This window comes from Panthera uncia (genome assembly GCF_023721935.1).
Source record: "Panthera uncia isolate 11264 chromosome B3 unlocalized genomic scaffold, Puncia_PCG_1.0 HiC_scaffold_1, whole genome shotgun sequence".
Taxonomy (NCBI): Eukaryota; Metazoa; Chordata; class Mammalia; order Carnivora; family Felidae; genus Panthera; species Panthera uncia.
The window spans coordinates 64,870,956-64,895,126 of NW_026057582.1; the positions used below are offsets into that span (position 1 = coordinate 64,870,956).

At 37.4% G+C, this 24,171-nt stretch overlaps 1 protein-coding gene and 1 long non-coding RNA gene across 7 annotated transcripts in view; one reads left to right on the plus strand and one right to left on the minus strand.

Annotated features, from left to right (window-relative positions):
• LOC125909602 (uncharacterized) overlaps positions 1-18,469 on the minus strand; it is a 65,988-nt gene extending 47,519 nt beyond the window's left edge. Inside the window, exons 1-2 of the long non-coding RNA XR_007453739.1 lie at positions 17,890-18,469; positions 13,215-13,284 (exon numbers count right to left, since the gene is read on the minus strand). This is a non-coding gene — a long non-coding RNA (uncharacterized LOC125909602). The remainder of the gene's footprint in view (positions 1-13,214; positions 13,285-17,889) is intronic.
• Positions 18,470-18,808: 339 nt separating this feature from the next.
• HECTD1 (HECT domain E3 ubiquitin protein ligase 1) overlaps positions 18,809-24,171 on the plus strand; it is a 90,005-nt gene continuing 84,642 nt past the window's right edge. For 5 of the 6 annotated variants that reach the window (XM_049612931.1, XM_049612935.1, XM_049612933.1 and 2 more), the window contains exons 1-2: positions 18,809-18,899; positions 20,352-20,512. In XM_049612931.1, the coding sequence (XP_049468888.1) occupies positions 20,373-20,512 (140 nt within the window). In that variant the 5' untranslated portion in view covers positions 18,809-18,899; positions 20,352-20,372. Of the gene's footprint in view, positions 18,900-20,242; positions 20,513-24,171 lie in introns of all 6 variants that reach the window. The other variant, XM_049612932.1, reaches the window with a different exon arrangement.

A 24,171-nucleotide genomic window follows, 5' to 3' on the forward strand; every position in this document is an offset into this window, starting at 1 on the left:
TGATTCTAACGCTTTAAAAGTAATACCTGGCTTGTTCAAAATCACTTCCAAGGTGAATACAATTGTTTTCTTTCCCAAAAGCAAAACCAAAAAAAAAAAAAAAAGTCCTGATAGCAATAATAGACCTCACACTCAGGGGAATAGGAGACTAAGACATTACTTTTTTTTTTTTTTTTTTTTTTTTTTTTCAGATTTATGTCAAATAGCTGGCTGATTCAGGTATTCCTGACTCCTTTGTTAGGCTATGACTAGATTTTTATTGATCTGTTCCATTGTTTTTTTAGTTTCTATATCATTTGTTCTACTCTAATCTTTATTATTATTATTATTATTTTCCTTCTGCTGTTCTTAGTTTTTCTAGCTCCTTCAGATATAAGGTTAGGTTGTCAATTTGAGATTTTTCTTGCTCCTTTATGTAGGCCTGTATTGTTATAAACTTCCCTCTAAGAACAGCTTTTGCTGAGTCCCAAAGGCTTTGAACCATTGTGAGCTGTGACTAGATTTTTCAAAATAAGTTTACCTGTGCAATGGGTATTTATGATATTGTTGAGAGTATCCATGAGATCATTCATTTAGTTATACTTTCTTTATAGAAATACAACTAGAAAGCAATTTTCAAGTTGAAGAATTTTTATTTTATTTTACTTTAATTACTATTTTTTATTTTAGAGAGAGAGTGTGTGGGGGGGGGGAGAAGGGGAGAGGGAGAGAGAGACTCTTAAGCAGACTCCATGCTTAGTGCAGAGCCTGATGTGGGGCTTAATCCCATAACCCTGGGATCATGACCTAAGCCAAAATCAAGAGCTGGATTCTCAACTGACTGAGCCACCCAGGTACCCCAAGTTGAAGAATTAAAAAAAAAAAAAAAAACATATTGCAGGGGCACCTGGGTGGCTCAGTTGGTTAAGTGTCCGACTTTGGCTCAGGTCATGATCTCATGGTTGGTGGGTTCGAGTCCCATGTTGGGCTCTCTTTTGATAGCTCAGAGCCTGGAACCTGCTTTGGATTCTGTGTCCCTCCCTCTATGTCCCTCCCCTTCCCTACTCTGTCTATTAACATTTAAAAAAAATAAAAATTAAAAAAATGAAAATGAAAATAAAAATAAAAAAAAATATTGCAAACAGCAATAGATCATCTGAAGTAGCTTTTATAAATTTTTAATAATTCTCAGTCATTTTCTTTCTGTTGTTAAAATACTAATCTATAATTTTGTAAAAGTTTTGGCCTTTTTGTCTTGACATCAGCTGCTAGACTAGAATTACAAGAGAATTTCTCTCATCTCTGGTAGGACCTGTAATTGGGAGAGTGGATACATTTTATTTTATTTTATTTTTATTTATCTTATCTTATCTTATCTTATCTTATCTTATCTTATTTAAAGTGGGATCCAGATGGGCTTGAAATCACAACCCTGAGATCAAGACTCACATGCTCTACCTACTAAGCTGGTGAAGGCCCCCAAGAGTAAATACATTTTAAATTACCAGTCATGGGGTGCCTGGGTAGCTCATTTGGTTGAGCATCTGACTTCAGCTCAGGTCACGATCTCACAGTTCATGAGTTTGAGCCCTGCATCTGCTCGCAGCTGTCAGCACAGAACCTGCTTCAGATCCTCTGTCTCTCTCTCTCTGCCCCTCCTCTGCTTTCTCTCTCTCTCTCAAAAATAAATAAACATTAAAATAAATAAATAAATTACCAGTCAAATACTGCCAGATGACACTCTCTCCTTTTGTGAGTTAAAGGAATTGAAGCTCAGATACTGACTAAAAATGGCTTAATCTACATTACAAAATCAGTCCATGAATGAAAAGCCATTAGTAGAAGCTAGGACTATTGATTTAAAACTCAGTCTTTTCACTAAATCACATCCTTTAGATAATTACAGCGTAAAAACCTAGTGAAAGGGGAAAATATCCAAGGAAAATAGCAGACACAAACTGAATATTTTGAGAAATATTAATAAAATAAGCCATTATATAATGTGCAGAGCACTGGTAAAGGTAAATACATAGATAAATATAAAAGATAGTACAAATGTACTTTTGTTTGTTAACTCTTTTATTCTCACTTCTGATTTAAGAGACAAGTGCATAAAACAATGATTAAAAACTGAGTTGATGGGTATACAATATATAAAAATATAATTTGTATAACAATAGCACAAGGAAGTAACATTTTTGTATACTATCTCAATTAAGTTTATATTAATCTAAACTTGATTATTTTTAAGTTAAGATGCTAATTGTAATCCTTAGGATGACCACTAAGAGAAGAGCTCAAAAATGTTTAGTAAAAGAAACAACAAAGGAGTTAAAACAATACACCAGAAAATAACTAGCACAAAAGAAAGCAATAATGGAGAAATAGAGGAAAAAAACAAACCTAAGATGCACACAAAATAAGTAGCAAAATGGCAAATGTAAAAACTATGTTATTGATAATTACATAATTTGTAGTCCTTGGTAAAAGGACTAAATGCTATAATCAAAAGTCAGAAATATGCAGAATGGATGAAAAAAATGATACAAGCTGTATCTCTCTATAAAAGACAAACTGTGGATTCAAAGCCACAAATAACCTGAAAGAAAAAGAATGGAAAAATACATGAACAGTGAAAGAGATCTAAAGTGGCTATACTAATATTACACAAAATAGATTTTAAGACAAAAATTGTTATTAGAGCTAAAAAAAAGGTACATTATAATGATAAAAGGGTTAATCTGTCATGAAGACATAACTATAAACATATATGCACCTAAAAACAGAGCCTTGAACTACATGAAGTAAAAAGTAATAAAATTGAAGGGAGAGGGGCGCCTGGGTGACTCAGTCGGTTGAGCATCCGACTTCTGCTCAGGTTATGATCTTAAGGTTTGTGAATTTGAGCCCTGTGTTGGGTTCTGTGCTGACAGCTCAGAGCCTGGAGCCTCCTTCGGATTCTGTGTCTCCTTCTCTCTCTGCCCCTCCCCCACTCATGCTTTGTCTCACTCTGTTTCTCAAAAATAAATAAATGTAAAAAAAATTTTTTTTTAAATTGAAGGGAGAAATAGGTAATTCAACAATAATAAAGACCTCATTATTCTACTTTCAAGAATGACTAGAACACCCAGACAGATAATCAGCAAGAAAACAGAAGACCTGAACACTATTATAGATCAATTAGACCTACCAGACATTCACCCAACAAAAGCAGAATGCACATGGAAAGTCTGTCTCCATGATTTAACAAAAAAAGGACAAAACTTGTATACTGAAAACTACAAAATGTCATTGAGAGATTAAAGAAGAACCAAAAAAATGGAAAGACATCCTATGTTTATAAATTGGGAGACTTATTATTAAAATGGCAATACTTGCCAAATTGATGTAAATATTCAGTGCAATCCCTATCAAAATCAGAGCTGGTTTTTGCTGTTCTTTTGTATTTGTTTTTGCAATTGACAGCTGATCTTAAATTCATATGGAGATGCAAGGTACCTACAATAGCCAAAATGATCCTGAAAAAGAACAAAATTGGGGGCTTCACACTTCCTGATTTCAAAACACACTACAAAGCTACAGTAATAAAGCCAGGGTGGTATTGAAATAAGGATAGAAATTCAGATCAATAAAACATAACTGAAAGTCCAGATAAACCTTTATATTTACAGTCAGTTGATTTTCAACAACGGTGGCAAGGAATTCATGGGAAAAGAACCCTCTTTTCAAAAAATGATGCTGAGACAAGTGGATACGCATGCACACACACACACACACACACACACACACGAGGTTGGATTTACATCTCACAACGTATACAAAAATTAACTCAAAGTGGATCATAAACCTTAATGTAAGAGCCTAAATTATAAAACTCTTAGATGAAAACATAAATGTAAATCTCCATGGTCTTTGATTAGACAATGGTACCTTAAGTACTTAACAAAATAATAATAATAAATTTGACTTCATAAAAATTAAAAAATTTTGTGTTTCAGGGGCACCTGGGTGGCTCAGTCAGTTACGCATCTGACTTAGGCTCAGATCATGATCTTGCAGTTTGTGAGTTCAAGCCCCATGTCGGACTCTGTGCTAACAGCTCAGAGCCTGGAGCCTGCTTCAGATTGTGTGTTTTTTCTCTCTGCCCCTCCCATGCTCATGCTCTGTCTGTCTCTGTCTCTCAATAATAAACGAATGTTAAAAAAATTTTAAAAAAATTTTGTGCCTCAAAGGACACACCATTAAGAAGTTGAAAAGGCAGAGCACCTGGGTGGCTCAGTCAGTTAAGCATCTGACTCTTGAATTCAGCTCAGGTCATGATGTCACCGCTCATGAGTTTGAGCCCCTTGTTGGGCTCCATGCTGAACGTGGAGCCTGCTTGGAATTCTCTCTCTCTCTTCCTCTCCCCTGATCATGCTCTCTCTCTCAAAATAAGTAAGTAAATATTTTTAAAAATAAAAGAGAAAGTAATTGAAAAGGCAACCCATGGAATGGGAGAAAATATTTGCAAGTTATTTATCTGACAAGGCACTTTTACCCAGAATATATAAAGAACTCTAACAACTCAACAATGAAAAGACAAATAACTCAATATAAATATGGATGGATGATTTTAATATATATTTCTCTGAAGGAAATATATGAACAGTCAACAAGCATGTAAAAGATGCTCAACATCATTAGTCATTAGGGAAATGGAAATAAAAAAAGACAGATAATAACAAGCGTAGAACCCTCATACACTGTTGGTAGGCATGTAAAATGGTACTGCTGCTTTGGAAAACATTTGGCAGTTCCTCTGAAAGCTAAACAACATAGCTCAACAGTTCCATTCCTAAGTATATATCCAAGAGAATTGAAGATGTGTATCTACCAAAAATATTGTACATGAATGTCCATAGCAGCACTATTCATAATAGCCCCAAACTGGTAATGGCCAAATGTCCATGAACTGATGGATTGAAAAAGAAAATGTGGTATATTCATGCAATGGAATATTATTTAGCCATAAAAAGGAAGGAAAGTTCTGATACATGCTACATGGATGAAACTTGAATGCATAATACTGAATGAAAGAAGCCAGATACAAAAGACCACATATTGTATGATACCTTTTATATGAAATATCTAGAGTGGGCAAATCCATAGAGATAGGAAGTAGATCAATGGTTTCCAGAGATTGGGTTTTGGAAAGAATGTGTAATAACTGCTAATGGGTATGGGGTTTCCTTATTTATTATTTATTTATTTATTTTTAATTAAAAAATATTTTTTTAATAAAAAAAATTGCAAATATTTTCTCCCATTCCATGGGTTGCTTTTATATATTCTGGATAAAAGTGCCTTATCAGATAAATAATTTGCAAATATTTTCTCCCATTCCATGGGTTGCCTTTTCAATTACTTTCAATTACTTTTTTTTATTAAAAAAAATTTTGTTTAATGTTTATTTACTATTGAGAAACAGAGAGAGGCAGAGTATGAGCATGGGAGGGGCAGAGAGAAGGGGAGACACAGAATCCAAAGCAGGCTCCAGGCCCCGAGCTGTCAGCATAGAGCCTGATGTGGGGCTTGAACTCACGAACTATGAGATCATGACTTGAGCCGAAGTCAGTAGCTTAACCGACTGAGCCACCCAGGCACCCCTAAAAAAATTTTTTTTTAACATTTATTTATTTTTGAGAGAGAGAGAGAGAGAAACAGTATGAGCGGGCAGGGGGAGAGAGAGGAAGACATAGAACCCAAAGCAGGCTCCAGGCTCTGAGTTGTCAGCACAGAGCCTGACTCAGGTCTCGAATTCATGAACCACGAGATCATGACCTGAGCCAAAGTCACATGCTTAAAAGACTGAGCCACCCAGGCACCCCAGGGTTTCTTTTTTAAGGTGATGAAAATGTTCTGAAATTAGACAGTGGTAACTGATGTACAACTCTGTGAATATGCTAAAAACTACTGAACTGTACACGTTAAAAGGATGAACTTCATGATATATGAATTATATATACATCAATAGACCTGTTATTCGGTTTATATATACATATTTACGATGTACACATGTATATATCTAAATGTAAACTTCATAATGCATATATATGACTTGTAATATAAAATATAAACATATATATAACATGATATACACATCAGAAAACTGACTATAAACCTAAAGAAACTGAATAATAATTAAAAACCTTGCAATGAAATAGTCATGATTGTCAAAAAAAAACTAGTATTGATAAAATTTCCTTGAAAACTTGAAAATTAACTGGTGGTTAATTTTCTTGGTCAAGAAACTCTCTGCCTTAATCTCTAGGTATCTCAGCATATCTACATTCCCACATTAATGATACATATACATAGTTTGCAGGTATTCTCAAGGCATTGGCATTTGCCTAGTAAGTAAAATAATTTTCCATTTATGTTAAATTCTGATTTACCTTCTTAGGCCTTTAGACAAATAATCTATGGCAAATGACCTCTAGGGAAGTAAAAGATAATTTTGGTTTTGAATGACCTAGATTGATTTTTATCCTAAGCAGCTTTATCTGAATAACTGTTCACCTCTTTAACTCTGCTAGACAGACACAGTGATCTCTAAGAGTAGAATTTTAAGCAGCTAGTTTTCCTGGCTCTGGTTATCAAAACCTAGCCCTTAGGCATCTTTAGTTACCTGATAAAAGGGATAAAAAACTCTTTCACTCACACATGAGTTTGGATAGTAATGGGAAGATGAATTTTGGACTTTGGTAAGAAGTCCAAGAAAAAGGCTTAAGACTTGTGTAATGTCATATTAACTTCATAGTGTTTGATAATATGATCACAATCTGTAATGTGTATGATTTTATAAATGTTTATGTCTACAAAAAAAGGCCATAAATGTTATCAAAATGTTAATAATAACCTCAACGTGGTAGGTGATTTTTTCTTTTTATTGTCAAAATTTTCCAAATTTTCCACTATTAATGCATTACATTAATTAAAAAAAATTTTTAACGTTTATTTTTGTGAGTGAGAGATACAGAGTGCAAGTGGGGGAGGGGCAGAGAGAGATAGAGACACAGAATCTAAAGCAGGCTCCAGGCTCTAAGCTGTCAGCACAGAGCCTGACGTGGGGCTCAAACCCATGAACTGCACAAGATCATGACCTGAGCAGAAGTTGGACACTTAACCGACTGAGCCACTCAGGTGCCCCTAAAGTAATTTTTTAATTGCAAAAGTGATTGTAAAAAAAATTTAAACAATGAAAAGGGATATATAAAAAAATTAAAGTGCTCTCCCTTATTACCTTTCTTTGAATCCACTTTTCAGAGGAAATCACTTAACAGTTTGAGGTACATTCTTTTAAACTTCTCCCTTAATGTTTATTCAAAGTATACATAGAGTTTTAAAATGGGATCTTACAAAATACCAACAATGTTTTTCATAAAACTAGAATAAGTAATCCTAAAACTTGTATGGCACCACAAAAGGCCCCAAATAGTCAAAGCAATCTTGAAAAAACCCCACAAAAACTTGAGGTATCAAAATTCCAGATTTTAAGGTAAACTACAAAGCTATAATAAACAAGATAGTATGATACTATCACAAAAGCAGACACACCAATCAATGGAACAGGATAGAAAACCCAGAAACAAACCCATGATTATATGGTCACTTAATCTTTGATAAACGAGGCAAGAATATGTAATGGGAACAGGCAGTGTCTTCAACAAATAATGTTGGGAAAACTGTACAACTACATGCAAAAGAATGAAACTCAACCACTTTCTTACACCATACACAAAAATAAACTCAAAATGGATTAGAGATGTAAATGTGAGACCTGAAATCGTAAAAATCCTAGAAGAGAACACAGGCAGTAATTTCTTTGACATCGAACACAGCAACATTTTCGTAGCTATGTCTCCTGAGGCAAGGGAAACAAAACCAAAAATAAACTACCAGGACTACATCAAAATAAAAACTTCTGCACAGCAAAGGAAATAATTAAATAAACCAAAATGCAACCTACTAAATGGAAGAATAAATTTGCAAATGACATATATAATAAAGGGTTACTATCCAAAATATATAAAGAACTTACACAATCCAACACCAAAAAAAACAAATAATTAAAAAATTTAGAGAAACTATGAACAACTTTGCAAAGACATGTAGATGGCCAACTGACACATGAAAAGATGGTCAACATCACTTGTCATCAGGAGAATGCAAATCAAAACTACCACGAGATATCACCTCATACCTGTCAGGATGGTTAAAATAAAAAACACAAGAAACAGTGGTATCTGGGTGGCTCAGTCAGTTAAGTGTCCAACTCTTGATTTTAGCTCAGGTCATGATTTCACAATTTGTCAGATTGAGCCCTATCTTGCACTGAGCGTGGAGCCTGCTTAGGATTCTCTCTCTCCCTCTCTCTCTACCCCTCCCCTACATGTGCACACACACTCTTGCTCTTTCTCTCTCTCAAAAGAAATGAATAAACATTAAAAAAAACAACAGCAGAAACAACAAGTGTTGTCAAGAATGTGGAGAAAAAGGAACACTCATGCACTGTTGGTGGGAATGCAAACTGCTGCAGCCACTGTGGAAAACAGTATGGAGGTTCCTCAAAACATTAAAAATACAACTATGCTACAATCCAGTAATTGCACTACTGGGTAGTTACCCAATGAATACAAAAACACTATGAAAGAATATATGCACCCCTATGTTTATTGTAGCATTACTTACAATAGCCAAACTATGGCAGCAGCTCAAATGTCCAATGATAGCTGGATAAAGAAGATGTGGTATATATATTCTATGGATATTCCCTAGCCATAAAAAAGGATAAAATCTTGCCATTTGCAACAACATGGATAGAGCTAGACAATATAACCCTAAGTGAAATAAGTCAGTCAGAGAAAGACAAATACTGTATGATTTCCCTCATATGTGGAATTTTAAGAAACAAAACAAACAAGCAAATGAAAAAAAGAGAGAGAGACAAACCAAGAAACAGACTCTTAACTAAAGAGAATAAACAGATGGTTACCAGAGGGGAGGTAGGTGTGGGGATGGGTGAAATAGGTGATGGGGATTAAAGAGTACACTTATCACAATGAGCACTGAGAATTGTATAGAATTAAGTCACTATACTGTACACCCGAAACAAATATAACACTGTATGTTAACTATACTGGAATTAAAGATAAAAAAAAAAAGATTACCAAGGACAAACAAACAAATAAAAGAAAATGGGATTGTAATCTGTTTGTGATTTGGTAACTTGCTATTATGGTTTAAAATATTTGTCATTTTTTGGGTGTCTGGGTGGCTCAGCCGGTTAAGCATCTGACTTTGGCTCAGGTCATGATCTCACGGTTCCTGAGTTCGGGCCCTGTGTCAGGCTCTGTGCTGACAGCTCAGAGCTTGGGCCTGCTTCAAATTCTGTCTCCCTCTCTCTCTGCCCCTCCCCTGCTCACATTCTGTCTCTTTCTCTCTCTCTCAAAAATAAATAAACATAAAAAAAATGAAATGAACCCCCATGTATACCTATTATCCAGATTCAGTAGTTATCCTCAATGTATGGCCAAATGTGTTTCATCTAACTCTACCCCCTACGCCCTCAAATTATTTTTTTAAAGATTTCATTTCATTTCATTTATTTATTTATTTACTTATTTACTTATTTATTTATTTCATTTATTTATTTTTATTTTTTAAAAGTTTATTTTACTTGTTTTGAGAGAGGAACCACAGGAAGGGCAGAGAGAGAGGGAGAGAGAGAGAATCTCAAGGAGGCTCTACACTCTCAACATGGAGTCCATTGTGGGGCTTGAAATCATGAACCATGAGATCATGACCTGAGCAGAAATCAAGAGTTGGATTCTTAACCAACTGAGCTCCCCAGGTGTCTCTTATTTATTTATTTATTTTTTAAAGTAAACGCTATGCCCATGGTGGGGCTCGAACTTATGACCAAGATAAAGAGTTAGATGCTCTGTCAACTGAGCCAGCCAGGTGTCCCTCAAATTATTTTGAAGCAAATCCTAGTTATCATATCATTTCATCTGTAAATGTTTTCATATGCCTTGCTAAGTGATAAGGACTCTTTTTACAAAAATATACTATTATACCATCATCATAGATAAAATAAAAATGATTAACAATAATCCCTTAATGGCAAATATCCAGAAGGACAAACTTCAAATGTATACAACTTATATAAGGTTTTCCACTAATACACATTTTGAAACCTATAATTAGAGAATATAATTCTTTACAAAAGTTAGGTCCTTGAAAGTTTTCTATTGAATGAATTTTTATAAATCAGATCCTACTTTTCCTCTAACTAAACCTGTAAAGTAACTATTATGCACCCAAGTATGCTAAAGAAAAATAATAAACTATTTATTGGAAAGAATAATTTTTCTCAAGATGAAGGATACAGGATGTTGACAAATAGCAAATTACAGAAGGGTTTTTTTTAGCTTTGGAGCAAGAACAAGCTATCTAGGAACATAAAGCATACAACTTTTACAACTATAATTTGTTTTTTTGTCTTCACAACCAAGGAATATATATTGGATATGGTGAATCTTGTAACAAACTGTCAAAATTCTATAATTTATTTTTAAATATGTCATTTTTGAAATCTTTAGAAGAGTGATTCCTAGTAGATGGCATTACTAAGAATTCATCAGCTCAAGCTAATCTTATTGTTTTGTTTTTTAACTTTTAATTTTGAAATAAGTTTGAACATAAAAAAAAGTTACAAATAAAATAAGAGTTCCTATATATATTCTTCATCCAACTTCCTCAAATGTTATTATTCGGGAGCCACAGTAGAAGCAAGTCAATTTCAAGAAGGTATTTGATGGGGTGCCTGGATGGGTCAGTCAGTTAAGTGTTGGACTCTTGGTTTCGGCTCAGATCATGATATCATGGTTCCTGGGTTTGAGACCCATATTTGTGCTGATGTGTGCTGATGTGTGGAGCCAGCTTGGGATTCTTTCTCTCTCTCTGCCTCTCTCCTGTTCATGCTCCCTCTCTTTCAAAATTAATTAATTAATTAATTAATTGTTTTTTTAATTTAAAAAAGGGTATTTGAAATGATTTCCTTTAAATTCTTACATATAAATATGTTCATATTATACTACAAAATTCAATTTTGGTTTTCATTTTCTCAATATTGGCACTTTGTATTTTTATTTAAGTTTATTTATTAATTGTGAGAGAGCCAGCATGAGCAGAGAGAGAGAGGGAGAGAGAGAATCCAAAGCAGGCTCCACACTTGGCAGTGAGCCCAATGTGGTGCTCAATCCCACAACCATGAGATCATGACCTGAACTGAAATCAAGAGTTGGCCGCTTAACTGAGACACCCAGGCGCCCCAATATTGTCACTTTTTAAATGAAAGTATATTAAAATTCTTATTGCCAAGAAGGAGAAAAGTGGGTCAGGTGATTATGTTGTTAGGCAAAGTCATAAGATAAAGTCATAGTTGCCTAAACAACTATATCCAGAGGATGTTACTTAATGGAGAAATAAGTAAGTAAATGGATAAGTAAGGTTTATTTCACCAATAAACCCTAGTGAACGGTTTATAATATGCCAGAGCCTTCGTTTTGGCCATGTTCTGTCCCACACCTTTACCTAACTGACTACTAATAAAGAGTCTGGGGGTATGGATGATACATTGTCATATTTGATCAGGATTCAAAAAGATTGCCACAGAAGGCAGCACTGCGACAGAACGAGCAAAATGATTTTAATAAGTCTAAATAGTAAGGTCAAAAATATCTACTGAAAAGAGTGAAGAAGGAAAGCTGCCTTGGAAGTTGAGGGAGCAAGGCATTACAACTTTAGCTTACTGCAAACTCTGTGTGAGCCAGAAGAGGGATGTGATTACCACCCTCCCAACCCAATGCAACAAAGACTGCACTCCCTTGTTCTGGTCTTTCCTCATGTGAAGCACTGTTTTTGGCTTAGGAATCAGTTAATGAATATGGGGAAGCTGGAATATACCTAAGGAGGGTAAAGCAGTCAAAGGGACTGGACTTGCTTTGCCTGGAGAAGAGAGGACATGGGAACATGACTGTTGTCTTCAATTGTTTCATGACCTATCTTATGAAAGAGGGAGCAGACCTAGCATACCACATAAGAGAGCAGAACCAGTAATACAATAATATTAGTAGCTGGTACTTTTGAGTATTTAACATATGATATGCCTTTTATATGCATCATCTTGTTTAATATTATTCAATGAGGGGTTACTTTCTATCATCGTCTTGGTCTTTACAGATCAGTAACACAAAGCTCAGAAAGACCAAGGTCACACAGATAGTAGGTCAAAGTAGTTAATACCCATAATGAAGTAATACTTGTAATACATTTAGAAGAGTGTTAGAACATGGTAAGTGTCCAATAAAATCTAGCTGCAATAGTAATAAGAATTACTATAATTATACTTAAATGTTGTTATTATTGTATTGACTTAGGCCAATGGCTCTAAGCCTTGGCTACACATTAGAGTCTCTTACTACACTTTAAAAAGTACTGATGGTTAGACCTTACCTTCAGAGATTCTGACTGATGCGGTCTGAGATATGGCCTGGGTATCTGACATTTTATTTTATTAATTTAATTTAATTTAAATTTTTTTTTTTTGGTAAAGATTCTATTTTTAAGTAATATTTACAGCCAACATGGGGCTTGAACCCACAATCCTGAGATCAAGAGTTGCATGCTCCACCAACTCAGTCAGCCAGATGCCCCCAAGAACTCTTAAAATTCAACAATGAGTAAATGAATACTCCAATTTGAAAATGGGCCACAGATCCAAACAGACACCTCACCAAAGAAGATACGCATGTGGCAAATAAGTATATGAAAAGATGCCCAATATGATGTCATTAGGGAACTACAAATTATTATTATTAGTTGTTTGTTTGTTTGTTTGTTTAAGTAGGCTCCATGCCCAATGTGGGGCTTTAACTCTTGACCCTGAGATCAAGAGTTGCATACTCTACCAAGTGAACAAGCCAGGCACTCTGGGAATTGCAAAATAAACCAACAATATGATACCACTATATACCTATTAGAATGGGCAACATTCAAAACAATGATAATACCAAATGCTGATGAGAATGTGGAGCAACAGGAACTCTCATTTATTGTTTATGGGAATGCAAAAATGGTACAGCTACTTTGGAAGACAGTTTTGTACTTAATAAAACTAAACATATTCTTACCATATGATCTAGAAATCATGCTCCTTGGTATTTACTCGAATGAGTTGAAAGCTTATGTCCACAGAAAAACCTGCACATGAAAAAAAATTACACATGGATGTTTACAGCAGCTTTATTCCTATTGCCAAAATTTGGAAGCATCCAAGATGTCCTTCAGTGGGTGGATAGATTAATATGGTACATTCAGACAACAGAATATTATTCAGTCCTAAAAGAAATGAGCTATTAAACCATGAAAAGACATGGAAGAACCTTAAATGCACATTACTAAGGGAAAATGCATATTACTAAGCGAAAGAAGCCAATCCCAAAAGGCTACATACTATATGATTCCAACTAGTCCGACGTTCTGAAAAAGGCAAAACTATAGACACAGTAAAAAGATTTGTGGTTGCCAGGGCTACTGAGGAGGGAGGGATGAATAGATGGAACACAGGTGATTTTTAGGGCAGTGAAACTATTCTGTATGATACTATAATGATGAAAATGTGTCATGATGCATTTCATTGTCAAAACCTATAGAATGTACAACACCACGAGTGAATCCCAACATAAAACATGGACTTTGAGTGATAATGATGTGGCAATGCAGATTCATTAATTGTAATAAATATAATTATTTTGATAGTGAGGATTTTGATAGTGAGGAAGGTTGTGCAGGTATAGAGGTAGGAGGTATATGGAAACTGTACTTTCTGCTCAATTATGCTGTGAGCTTAAAATGGATCTGAAAAAATAGTGTATTGTAAAAAAAAGTTAAAAAAAGTTCCCCAAGTGAATCTAATGTGCAGCTAAGGTTCAGAACTACTGGCCTAGGTTCTTTGCATATATAACCTCCTTCATTTCTTTAAAAAAAGTTTTTTAAAATGTTTATTTATTTTTGAGAGAGAGAGCATGTGGGGAGGGGCAGAAAGAGGGGGAGACAGAGGATCCGAAGCAGGATGGGCACTGAGAGTAGAGAGCCCGATGAAGGGCTCAAACGCATGAACCTTTGATAACACGATCTGAGCCATTTAACCAGCTGAGCCACCTAGGTGCCCCATTCTTCAATTCTTCTCATATCCATCTGATTAGGTAGCTGTGGCTATCCTATTTTATATATGAAGAAACTGAGGTCTGGAAGGCTTAAATAATTTACCAAGTTCACCAAGCTAGTAAAATGGGAACTAGGTTTCACACACTGCTTGGCCAACTCTAATGTATAACCTTTTTTACCATACAGTCTTTTAATAACTGGAGATGGTAGATCAAAGTAAAATGCAGTGCCTCATAAAGTAATTTCCCAACACTGGAAATATTATAGAAGAATCTGGATAACAAGTCAGGGATGGCACAGACTGCTACATTGTTTTGTTTTGTTTTGTTTTGTTTTGTTTTTCAGCATGAGGGAAGGTAGAGGGAAGGTATGAGATCATGACCTGAGCCGAAGTCGGATGCTTAACCGACTGAGCCACTCAGGTGCCCTGATATTCCTTTACACTCTTAAGAGTCAGAGTTGAAGGCCTATGTTTGAGAACTAGACCTGTCCTTTACTAGTTGTGAGACCTTGAGCAAGTCACCTAATTTCTCTGAATTTTTTCTTGTTTGTAATATAAAGAAAATATTTGTGCTAATTCTGTTAGGTCATTTTTCAAATATATTAAAATAATATAGGAAGATTAAATATTTTTTAGTCTTTTGCTAACTGTAAACCTTTATACAAATCAATTTTATGTTTTTTAATTTTTAAAATTTTCTTAAGTAAGCTATATGACCAAAGTGGGGTTTGAACTCAAGACCCTGAGATTAAGAGTCACATGCTTTACTGACTGAATCAGCCAGGTACCCTTATGGAAACCAATTTTAGCTTAAGGGTGGCTAATAATCCTAAAACCTGCATCATATCATAGTACTCCTTTGTTTAAAATGTTCAAGGGCTCCCCATTGCCCAAAGAACAAACTTCAGACTCCTTAGCATGGTGTTTTAAGACCTTTAGAAAATGAATTCCAATTAACCTCAATGTCCTCTTCTGGCCACTAACTTTATTCTAGGTTCCAGCCAAACTTAATTTTCTACTGTTTCAAAATGGCTACACTCCTTCATAGTTGCAGCTTTTCAAAAGTTGAGAGAAGCCAGGGACACTCCCATTTCCAGTTAATAGTTGAAGAAATGCCCAGATATCTTATTTGTAGCCTGTTTGAGTTTACATCTAATGATGCTTTTGATATATAAAATATGTAATGGCATATAACTGTGTTATTCATAAGATAAGACTTATTTTAAAAATAAATTCATAGTAATGTCAGTTGGTGGTATAAGAGTTTAAATTTGAATGATGAGAATTTCCTTTTTGAACCTGTGAATGGATCCCAGTAACTGTATATTCTGAAGATATTTCATAGAAGTGGGGCCTATGCCAAAAGGTGAGGAGCATTCTTCACACTTTTATGCCTCTCCACATGGTTTTCCTAATGTCTGGCCAGCTCTAACTCAACATCTGCGATCTAGTTCACACATCATTTATGAAGCCTTCTGAGATACCATTACCTCCTTGATGTTCTCAGTGTACTTGACAATATTATGTGATAAGCACTACCACAGAGGCAGACAAGGGAACTGTGTTCACATCTACCCTCCCCTAGATTTATAGTTTATTGAAGATGAGGTCTGTGACTCACTGTGCCTGGCACATAGCAATTCCCAAAGGCCATTATTCTTATATTTTGACACCAAGGTGAAATATTACCAGGTAAACATATCTTGGTTTCTTGGGACATATATTCAAGTACGGTCAGTTGCCATCACAAGATCTGTTTTCTTCAGGGCTTTATTCTTTTACTTCAATGTTCTTGTTCACATTTGAATTTAAAATAATAATTACAATAAAAGTCACAGTACTTTTTGGATAAGGTTTCTTTAAAGCATACCTCAGTCATTCATTTTGAAGTAGAAGTAGATGGTGCGAATAAAGATGGTAAAGGAATAAGGGAAAATACACCTTAAAATTTCAGTAAAGTGGGGGCACTTGGCTGGCTTAATAAGTAGAGCATGCAACTCTTGATCTCTGGGTTGTAAGTTCGAGCCCCACATTGGGTGTAGACATTACTTAAAAAAAATAAAATCTTTAAAAAAAATTTAGTAAAGAGTAGTCTCTTCCAACTTTTCATTTTTTGTAAGTTTTAATTTTTTTATATTGAAAGAGAGAAAGAGAGAAAGAGAGAGAGCTCAAGGGGCAGAGAGAGGGAATCCCAAGCAGCTCTGTATTGTCAGTGCAGAGCTGGATACCGGGCTCAAACTCACTAACTGGTGAGATCATGATCTGAGCCCAAACCAAGAGTCTGATGCTTAACCAAATGAGCCATCCAGGTGCCCCTCTTGTAACTTTTCTATTTTCTGTTAATAGCATAATCATTTTCCTAGCTTCCAAGTGCTCTCTCTGCAGGTTTAAAAACAAAACAAAACAAAACAAAACCGAAATGAAGTCAATCATTTAAATTCTGATATATCTTTTTAAAAAATAAAAATATTTTTTAGATTTAGCTCTTTATTCTTTAAAAAAAATTTTTTTTTAATGTTTATTTATTTTTGACAGAGACAGACTGTGAGTGGTTTAGGGCAGAGAGAGAAGGAGACACAGAAGCAGAAGCAGGCTCTAGGCTCTGAGCTGTCAGCACAGAGCCCGACGTGGGGCTCAAACTCACGAGCTGTGAGATCATGACCTGAGCCGAAATCGGACGCTCAACCGACTGAGCCACCCAGGCGCCCCTAGCTCTTTATTCTTATTGCCAATAACTAGGCCCTTTCTCCCTCCACCTATGGAGGATTTCAGCAACCTCCCAGCTAATTTTCTCATCTAGGTAGCTCCTTTTAAGCCATTCTATCAATCTTTCTAAGACCTAATTCTTCTAGTCAGTGTTCTAATCCAAAACTTGCTACTCACCTAAGCTTAAATTCTGCATCTGGCATTCGAGGCCCTACTTACTTTAGTCCCCACCTTCTCTCCCCTTCATTGTTGAATGCAGATTCTTTGCTCGGGGCACTGTCCCTCTTCCCTTTGTCAGAAGATACCAGGCTTTGCTTGTTTTCTTCCCCCTCCCTTGCACTGTCTATATTCCACCCATTCTTCAAGGTACAGAAAGAATGCTACTTCCTCCTTGAAGATTTTCCTGGTAGCTCCAAATCATGTTTATAGCTACCAAAGAATTTTCTGTATGTGTTGTAGTTGTGACAAGATAGTGGAATCCTCTACCCTTTTCTCTTGATTTGAACTGTTAACAGGAGACCTAGGGATCATTACCTGCGACAGTGGGACACGTGCCTATATATGTTTGAAGTGAAAATCTGTAATTTCCAAAATACTGGCTAAGCATATGCAGGTTGCTTACAGGGACACAAATACTATCATGTAATATTCATTTTTGTTTAAAAGATGAAAAGGGGAAAGTACAGTGAGTGTCCGAGGTATGGGTTTGCTTATCTCACAAACCAAGGGGTTCGTTTCTTTATTAAAAACAGCTATATTTACATTTTCAATTAACTACATCCTAAAAATCTCCAAGTACGTCTTAGAAGCAAGCGGATTTTATTTTCAAAGCGTGTAAAACAAAACGTTTGAAAGGAATAACCACGGATGTACTTGAGACCACAACCCACAGAAAAGACAGTCAAACGCACACTCTCAGCTGCGCTGCTTACCGGGACGCCACTGAGCCTGAATTCACGCTTTTTGCAGCTCAGTTCCCTTATCAGTGGGATGGAGATAATACTTGAAAATATTTTCTTCTCAGGGTTATGGTGAAAGGTTTTCTTTCTCCTGAACTGCAGGGGGTTCGCCTCCCAGGACACCGGGTGGGGGGGAGGGTGCTTTTCCTCCTGCGACGCACTTCCGTGCGCGAGTAGGGCTGCTGGGCTGGGAGGAGGGGAGCTCGCGTCGGAGTGCGGGCCGCCGGGCCGGAGACTAGGCAAGGACAGGTTGGGCCACCGCTATGACGTGCAGCGTGGGGGCCTAACAGCAGGAGCACGCTAAGTGTGTAGGCACGGTGCAAAACAAGCTGAGCGTGCGTGCACCAGTGTGCGGGGGTGCTGGGAGCGTGCTCGCATTGCCAGCGAAGCGTACAAGCGCCAAGGCATACGACCGAAAAGCGACCCCTGATAAAGGGAGTCCGAGGCCCGCGGGGCCAGACCGTCCCGGTAGTGGCGGCCACGCGTCCGGTCGCCCGGCGCCCCAGGTTGGCACTCCTGCGCCGCCGGCCGACAGGTCTCCGCAGCGCCCCACGTGGCGGCCTGCGGGGCCGCTGTCGGGAGAGTCGATTTGCTCCGCCTCCGCCGAGCTCGGCTGCCCTCCGCAGCTTCCCCGCCCCGCTCTCGTTCGACCCTCCTCCCTTACCCCTCCGGGATCGCGATGGACGCGGCCTCCCCCCGCCGCCGGCAGCACCGCGCGAGCCTCTGAGCTTCAGGCCTGAGGAGCCGCGTGCCGGGGACCGGACGTGCGCTGGTTGCAGCCGGTCGGGGGAACCTCTCGCTTCCCTGTCACCAGGTCCCCACGGAGGAAGGGGAGGGACGAGGCGCGGCTTTTCCTGTGCCGCTTGCCCGGCTCGACCTGCGCGGCCTGCGGCTTCCTGGTAACTCGAGGGCCGCGGCCGGGCCTGGCTCTGCCCGCGGCCTGCTTGGAGCTGGACGGGAGCGGTTTGGGACGACAAGCCCGGGTAAGAGCTTAAAGGATAGGGAGGCGGGAGTGCCTTACGCGGTCGGAAGGGCCAGCCTGGGGGCCGGGATCCGGGATGCCCGGCGGCGTCCCGGGAGCGAGACCCCAGCTCCAGTTGAGGTCGGCCGGGCTGCTGCGGGCTTACCCGCTTAGCCCCTTTGTTCCCGTCCCTCGGCCCTGCCCGCGGCGGGGCCCGGCTTGCCGGAGCCGGAGCCCGCGGCGGGCCCCCCTTGCCCTTGAGAAGGGTTCGCCGCCGGGTCGGCCAGGGACGTCCCCCGGAGCCTTGGAGTTCCGGGCGCAGCTCCCGAGAGACCCGCCGCCCTGCTCGGCCCGCCGGCCTGCTCTGGGCACTGGAGGCTTGCTGCTTCTCCTCCTGAACTTCCCCCTCCTAGACACAGGTAGCTAACTTAGCGGGGTTTGGTGCCAAGAAACCAGAGCGCGGTGCCTGCGCCTCCCGGCGCGGGGCTCGGCTGGGCCCGGAGTGTTGGGTCATTCCTGCTGGTCGCCGCCGTTGGGTGCCCACCGTGATCCGCGGTTGGATTCACACACCTGCAGCTGGCGTACGTGGGACCCAAAGCTGTCGTCCCGTCAGGGCGCCTACGGGCTTTTGTAACGACTTGCCTTTTGGGGCTGCTTCTCTTATTTCGTGTTTTTGTTTTTGTTTTGTTTTGTTTTGTTTTTAAGCCAACTGCCCCATTCTGTGGGGATGGGGAAAGAGGACCGTAGATTGGCTTGTATTCTGATCCGTAAGGTGTTAGTCCATTGCATTTACTTTTAGCATTTCTTTTTTAAACTTTTAAGAATAGTTGCCAAGACTGCCAGAACTCTTAACCAAGCCTTTATTCATAGATACATCTTGTATCTAATTATTGTTCGTATGTGGACATCTTAAGAAGCAGTAAGTAAATTAGGAAGTCGGCAGAATTTGTGGAATTGGAGATAATCTTAAAGCAGAAATTTATTTTAGAGGGGGATTGGATCAAAGTGTTTAGAGCCTCCTCAAAATACTGAATCTAACCCTTATCTGAAGATCAGTTTTGGGTGGAGGACGGGGGAAGAAGTTTGCTGGAAAAAAAAAAAAAAGAACCTTTAGGAAGGTTTCTTTGCCTTTTGGCACAGACGTTGGTGATAGCAGTAGTGGGATCTGAAGCTTGTTTGACTGTGTTTGACAAAGACAGCTCTGGTTTCCAGTTAAGTAGAAACTACCTACCCTTATACTCTTGTGCAAAACTGGTTTTTATTTAGTATGATATATAAACATTAAACCTGAGGAATAAGGAAAGTGGAAAAACTGCTTTAAAGTACTTTCTCCAAACATACTTATGAGTCTTTTCTAATTCCTAGGACACCAGGAACATTTGGTTCTAGCTGATATAAAAGAAAAAAAATTTTAACCCAAGCTGATCTGTCCTGGATATTTAAAGGAATTTTCCTTTTACTTTTTTAATTTAAGCAAAGAGGCTTTTAAAAAACCATGGCAGATGTGGATCCTGATACATTGTTGGAATGGCTACAGATGGGACAGGGAGATGAAAGGGACATGCAGCTAATAGCCCTTGAACAGCTATGCATGCTGCTTTTGATGTCTGACAACGTGGATCGTTGTTTTGAAACGTAAGTACATCCCTTCATCATCTTTTGGAGTTGCTCTGGTGACATCTGTTTTCAACCATTTGCTGACTTCACTTTGCATAGAATTTTCTCTAGTGACTTTTAAAGTTAACTTTTTAGAAGTTTCTGCAGTTTTGCATTTTATTTCTGAGAAATAAAAATTAGTAAGTGAAGAAATTCCTGTAATGATCATTGTCATGACACAAATATGTTTGTTGAATGAATAGGAATTAGGGAAAACTAATTGTAACTTGATTCATTTTCAAAATATGTTATGAACTGAGAAAATACAAATACTTCTTTAAAGGTACCTATTTCTGTACCAAGAAATTACCTTGAAATAAACAAGGAAATAGAAAAGATAATGAACTTAGTTTCCAATCTCCCCTTTCTTCATTAGTATTATATGACATTGTACTTTTGTTAAAGCAAATGATTGCTTTGTAAATTTCAGTTTGGAGGGTTTAAATTGGATGTTACTCTTATAGCATATTTTTGGAATGGTAGAAACAGATTTTGAAATTTTAGAGAGTTTAAACAGTTTTATTCAGAGGTTTTAATGTAGAATTAGTGCAGAAATGTAAAAGAGAATTCATTACTAGATTGGCTGTAAATGTTGTTTTTTCCCTCGTGTGATACTTGCCCAGTTAGATTAACCATTCTTCTGAATGCTGAACACATTTGGTTTTTATTGTTTATTTTATATTAATTAATTACAATTTTTAATTCCAGTAGTTAGTAAATGAAAACTCAGTTGTTTTCTGTATTTGTTTTAATGCTAGTTTGAAGAAATTAGAAAATGTTTTAGATGTTGACTTAAAACTTGGTATAATTATTTTAATTTCTTTGGATGGCAATAAAGGCTCTTATTACTAAATTGACAAAGTATTTTTAATTGTTTTCAATTTTGAATGAATAATTAATGAAGATGAATTAATAAACGAAAATAACTTTTGGTTGTAAATCTGATTAAAATGATAAAAATCTTAGGATAAAAACCCTTATAAACAAAGTTTCAAAATCAAAGTTTGTTAATGGCCCATTTATGTCAACTAGTTTTTGTTATTAACAAACTTTATAATAATTTAGCCCTCCTGTTGACACTTGTTTTAGCAGGATTCATAGCAAAGTGAAGTAGAATTTTGAATATTCATAGATTTCATTAGAAGGTCTTTATTAACTTGAGAATTACTTTTGGTATTTTATTAAAAAATTTTTTTGTTTTTAATTTTTCTTTTTCTTTTATTTTTTATTTATTTTGAGAGAGACAGAGACAGCACAATTGGGGAGGGACAGAGAGAGAGAGAGAATTCTAAGCACTTACAGTGTGGAGCCTGATGTGGGGCGTGAACTCATGAACTGTGAGATCATGACCTGAGCCTAAACTAAGAGTTGGACGCTTAACCAACTGAGCCACCCTGGTGCCCCTAAAAAAAAAAAAAAAAATTTTAAAGTTTATTTATTTTGAGAGAGAGGGTGGGAGAGAGAATCCCAAGCAGGCTCCCTGTTCAGCATGGAGCCTGACAGAAGGCTGGATCCCACAACCATGAGATCATGACCTGAGCTGAAATCAAGAGTTGGACACTTAGCCGACTGATCCGCCCAGGGGCTCCACTTTTGGTATTTTAAAAAGTTATACTTGTGGGTGTCTGGGTGGCTTAGTCAGTTAAATGTCCAACTTTGGCTCAGGCCTCGTGAGTTCGAGCCCCACGTCGGGCTCTGTGCTGACAGCTCAGAGTCTAGAACCTGCTTTGGATTCTTTGTCTCCCTCTCTTTGCCCAGTTCCCCTGCTCACACTGTCTCTCTCAAAAATACACTTTCAAAAAAATTAAAAAAAAAAAATTACACTTGCTAGTCAAATTAACGGTTGTTTTGCATCTTCTCTTGGGTACTAATGTATAGTAATTTGTAATGGCATTAAAAAAAGTGTTACCATATAAGAACAATTTTTAAGGACATTTTTAAAATATAAAACTCATCCCTATATAAAATTCTACCATCGTAACATAATTGTTATTTTTTCCATTTTCCCTTCTAGACTTTTATATTTGATACAATGTAATTTTAAGAAAGATGAAATTAAAGTCGATGTGACTTATATTTTTTATTTACTTAGTAAAGATACAAGACTATTTCAAATTGGAATGGTTATCCCTGTTTCATGTGGCATAACAGTCATTTGTCTACCTAAAAATGGATGTTTGATTAAATTTGTGACAATTAAAAAAAGAAACAAAACTTAGTTTGCTCTCTTTGTTCTTTAGTCAGATTTTTCTTGTCATAAGGAAAATTTAAACCAGAGAGGCCCCATAGTGAGGTGGAAAGAATGGGCTGTGGCATCAGAGATCTGAGTTCAGATTCTTGGATTCTTGATCAGCTACATGTAATTTAGCTTTTGAGAGCCTTTCTTTCTCTATAAAATAGTTATCTTCTTTATTGTAGGCTCTTTGTGAGGATTAAAGAATGTATGTGAGAAGTGTTTTGGTTAAAGTGGGCTGCATACTAATATTGAATTTCTAATTTTGAATTTCATTTTGGGACTTTATTTTGTAAAAGTGATTGATTTTGGAGAGCCTTTTTAAATTCTTTGCAACAGTCAACAAATAAGGTAGGGAAAAACAAGATGATACGCATGTTTTGAATATTGGTGAAAATCTCCCATACCAACTTGAATTCACAAGATACTAGCAAAGAGTCCTTAGTTACATTGAGTAAATATATGTTCAGATATTAATAGTTATATGTCTGTTTAGTCAAAAAAGGCAGATGTTGGGGCGCCTGGGTGACTCAGTCGGTTGAGCGGCTGACTTCGGCTCAGGTCACGATCTCGCAGTCCGTGAGTTCTAGCCCCGTCTTGGGCTCTGTGCTGACAGCTCGGAGCCTGGAGCCTGTTTCAGATTCTGTGTCTCCCTCTCTCTGACCCTCTCCCGTTCATGCTCTGTCTCTCTCTGTCTCAAATATAAATAAACGTTAAAAAAATTAAAAAAAAAAAAGGCAGATGTTAAGTCTTTTTCTTTAATTTAGATTTTATATGGCTCTCCATTTTTTGTACCAGTTTTGACTGTCTTTTTGAAGTTAATGAATATACATTTTCTGTGAAACTGTGATGTTTCTTAGTAATGCCTGAACTTATAAGGTTATGCCCTAGAGAGTAAAATACAAGTTCGGGGTTAGTTTTTGCTTTCATTTGTGGTTAGTGAGTTAAATTTAATATGTTACAAATTTAATAAGAATTAAATGAATTACAAATGATTTTGCATTCACATTAAAATGGATGATTATTGTACATACTATTATAAGTAGGTGCATCCTGGGTTCTCGTAGATCCTGCCTACTATATTTTCAGACAGTATAATTGAAAAGTTGTCTTTTCAGGGTGGAATCTAAGATTTCCCCAGAAGATCTAGGAAATGGAATATTAGGGGTACTACTTTTAGGTACCAGAAGGCTCTTTTTTTAAAAATAATCATCTTAGTTAATTATGAGGGCACAAAAGGATACAGAGTACAAAGTCTCTTGCTCTCCTGTTTCTGACTAATCAGTTCAAAGGCAACCACTATTAAAGATTTTCCTAGTGTATTCTTTGGGTGAGATCCCAAAGAAGACTGTCTCGAGTCTGGATTCCAAAGTGGTTGAATACAGTGGTAAAAACCTTCTGTTGT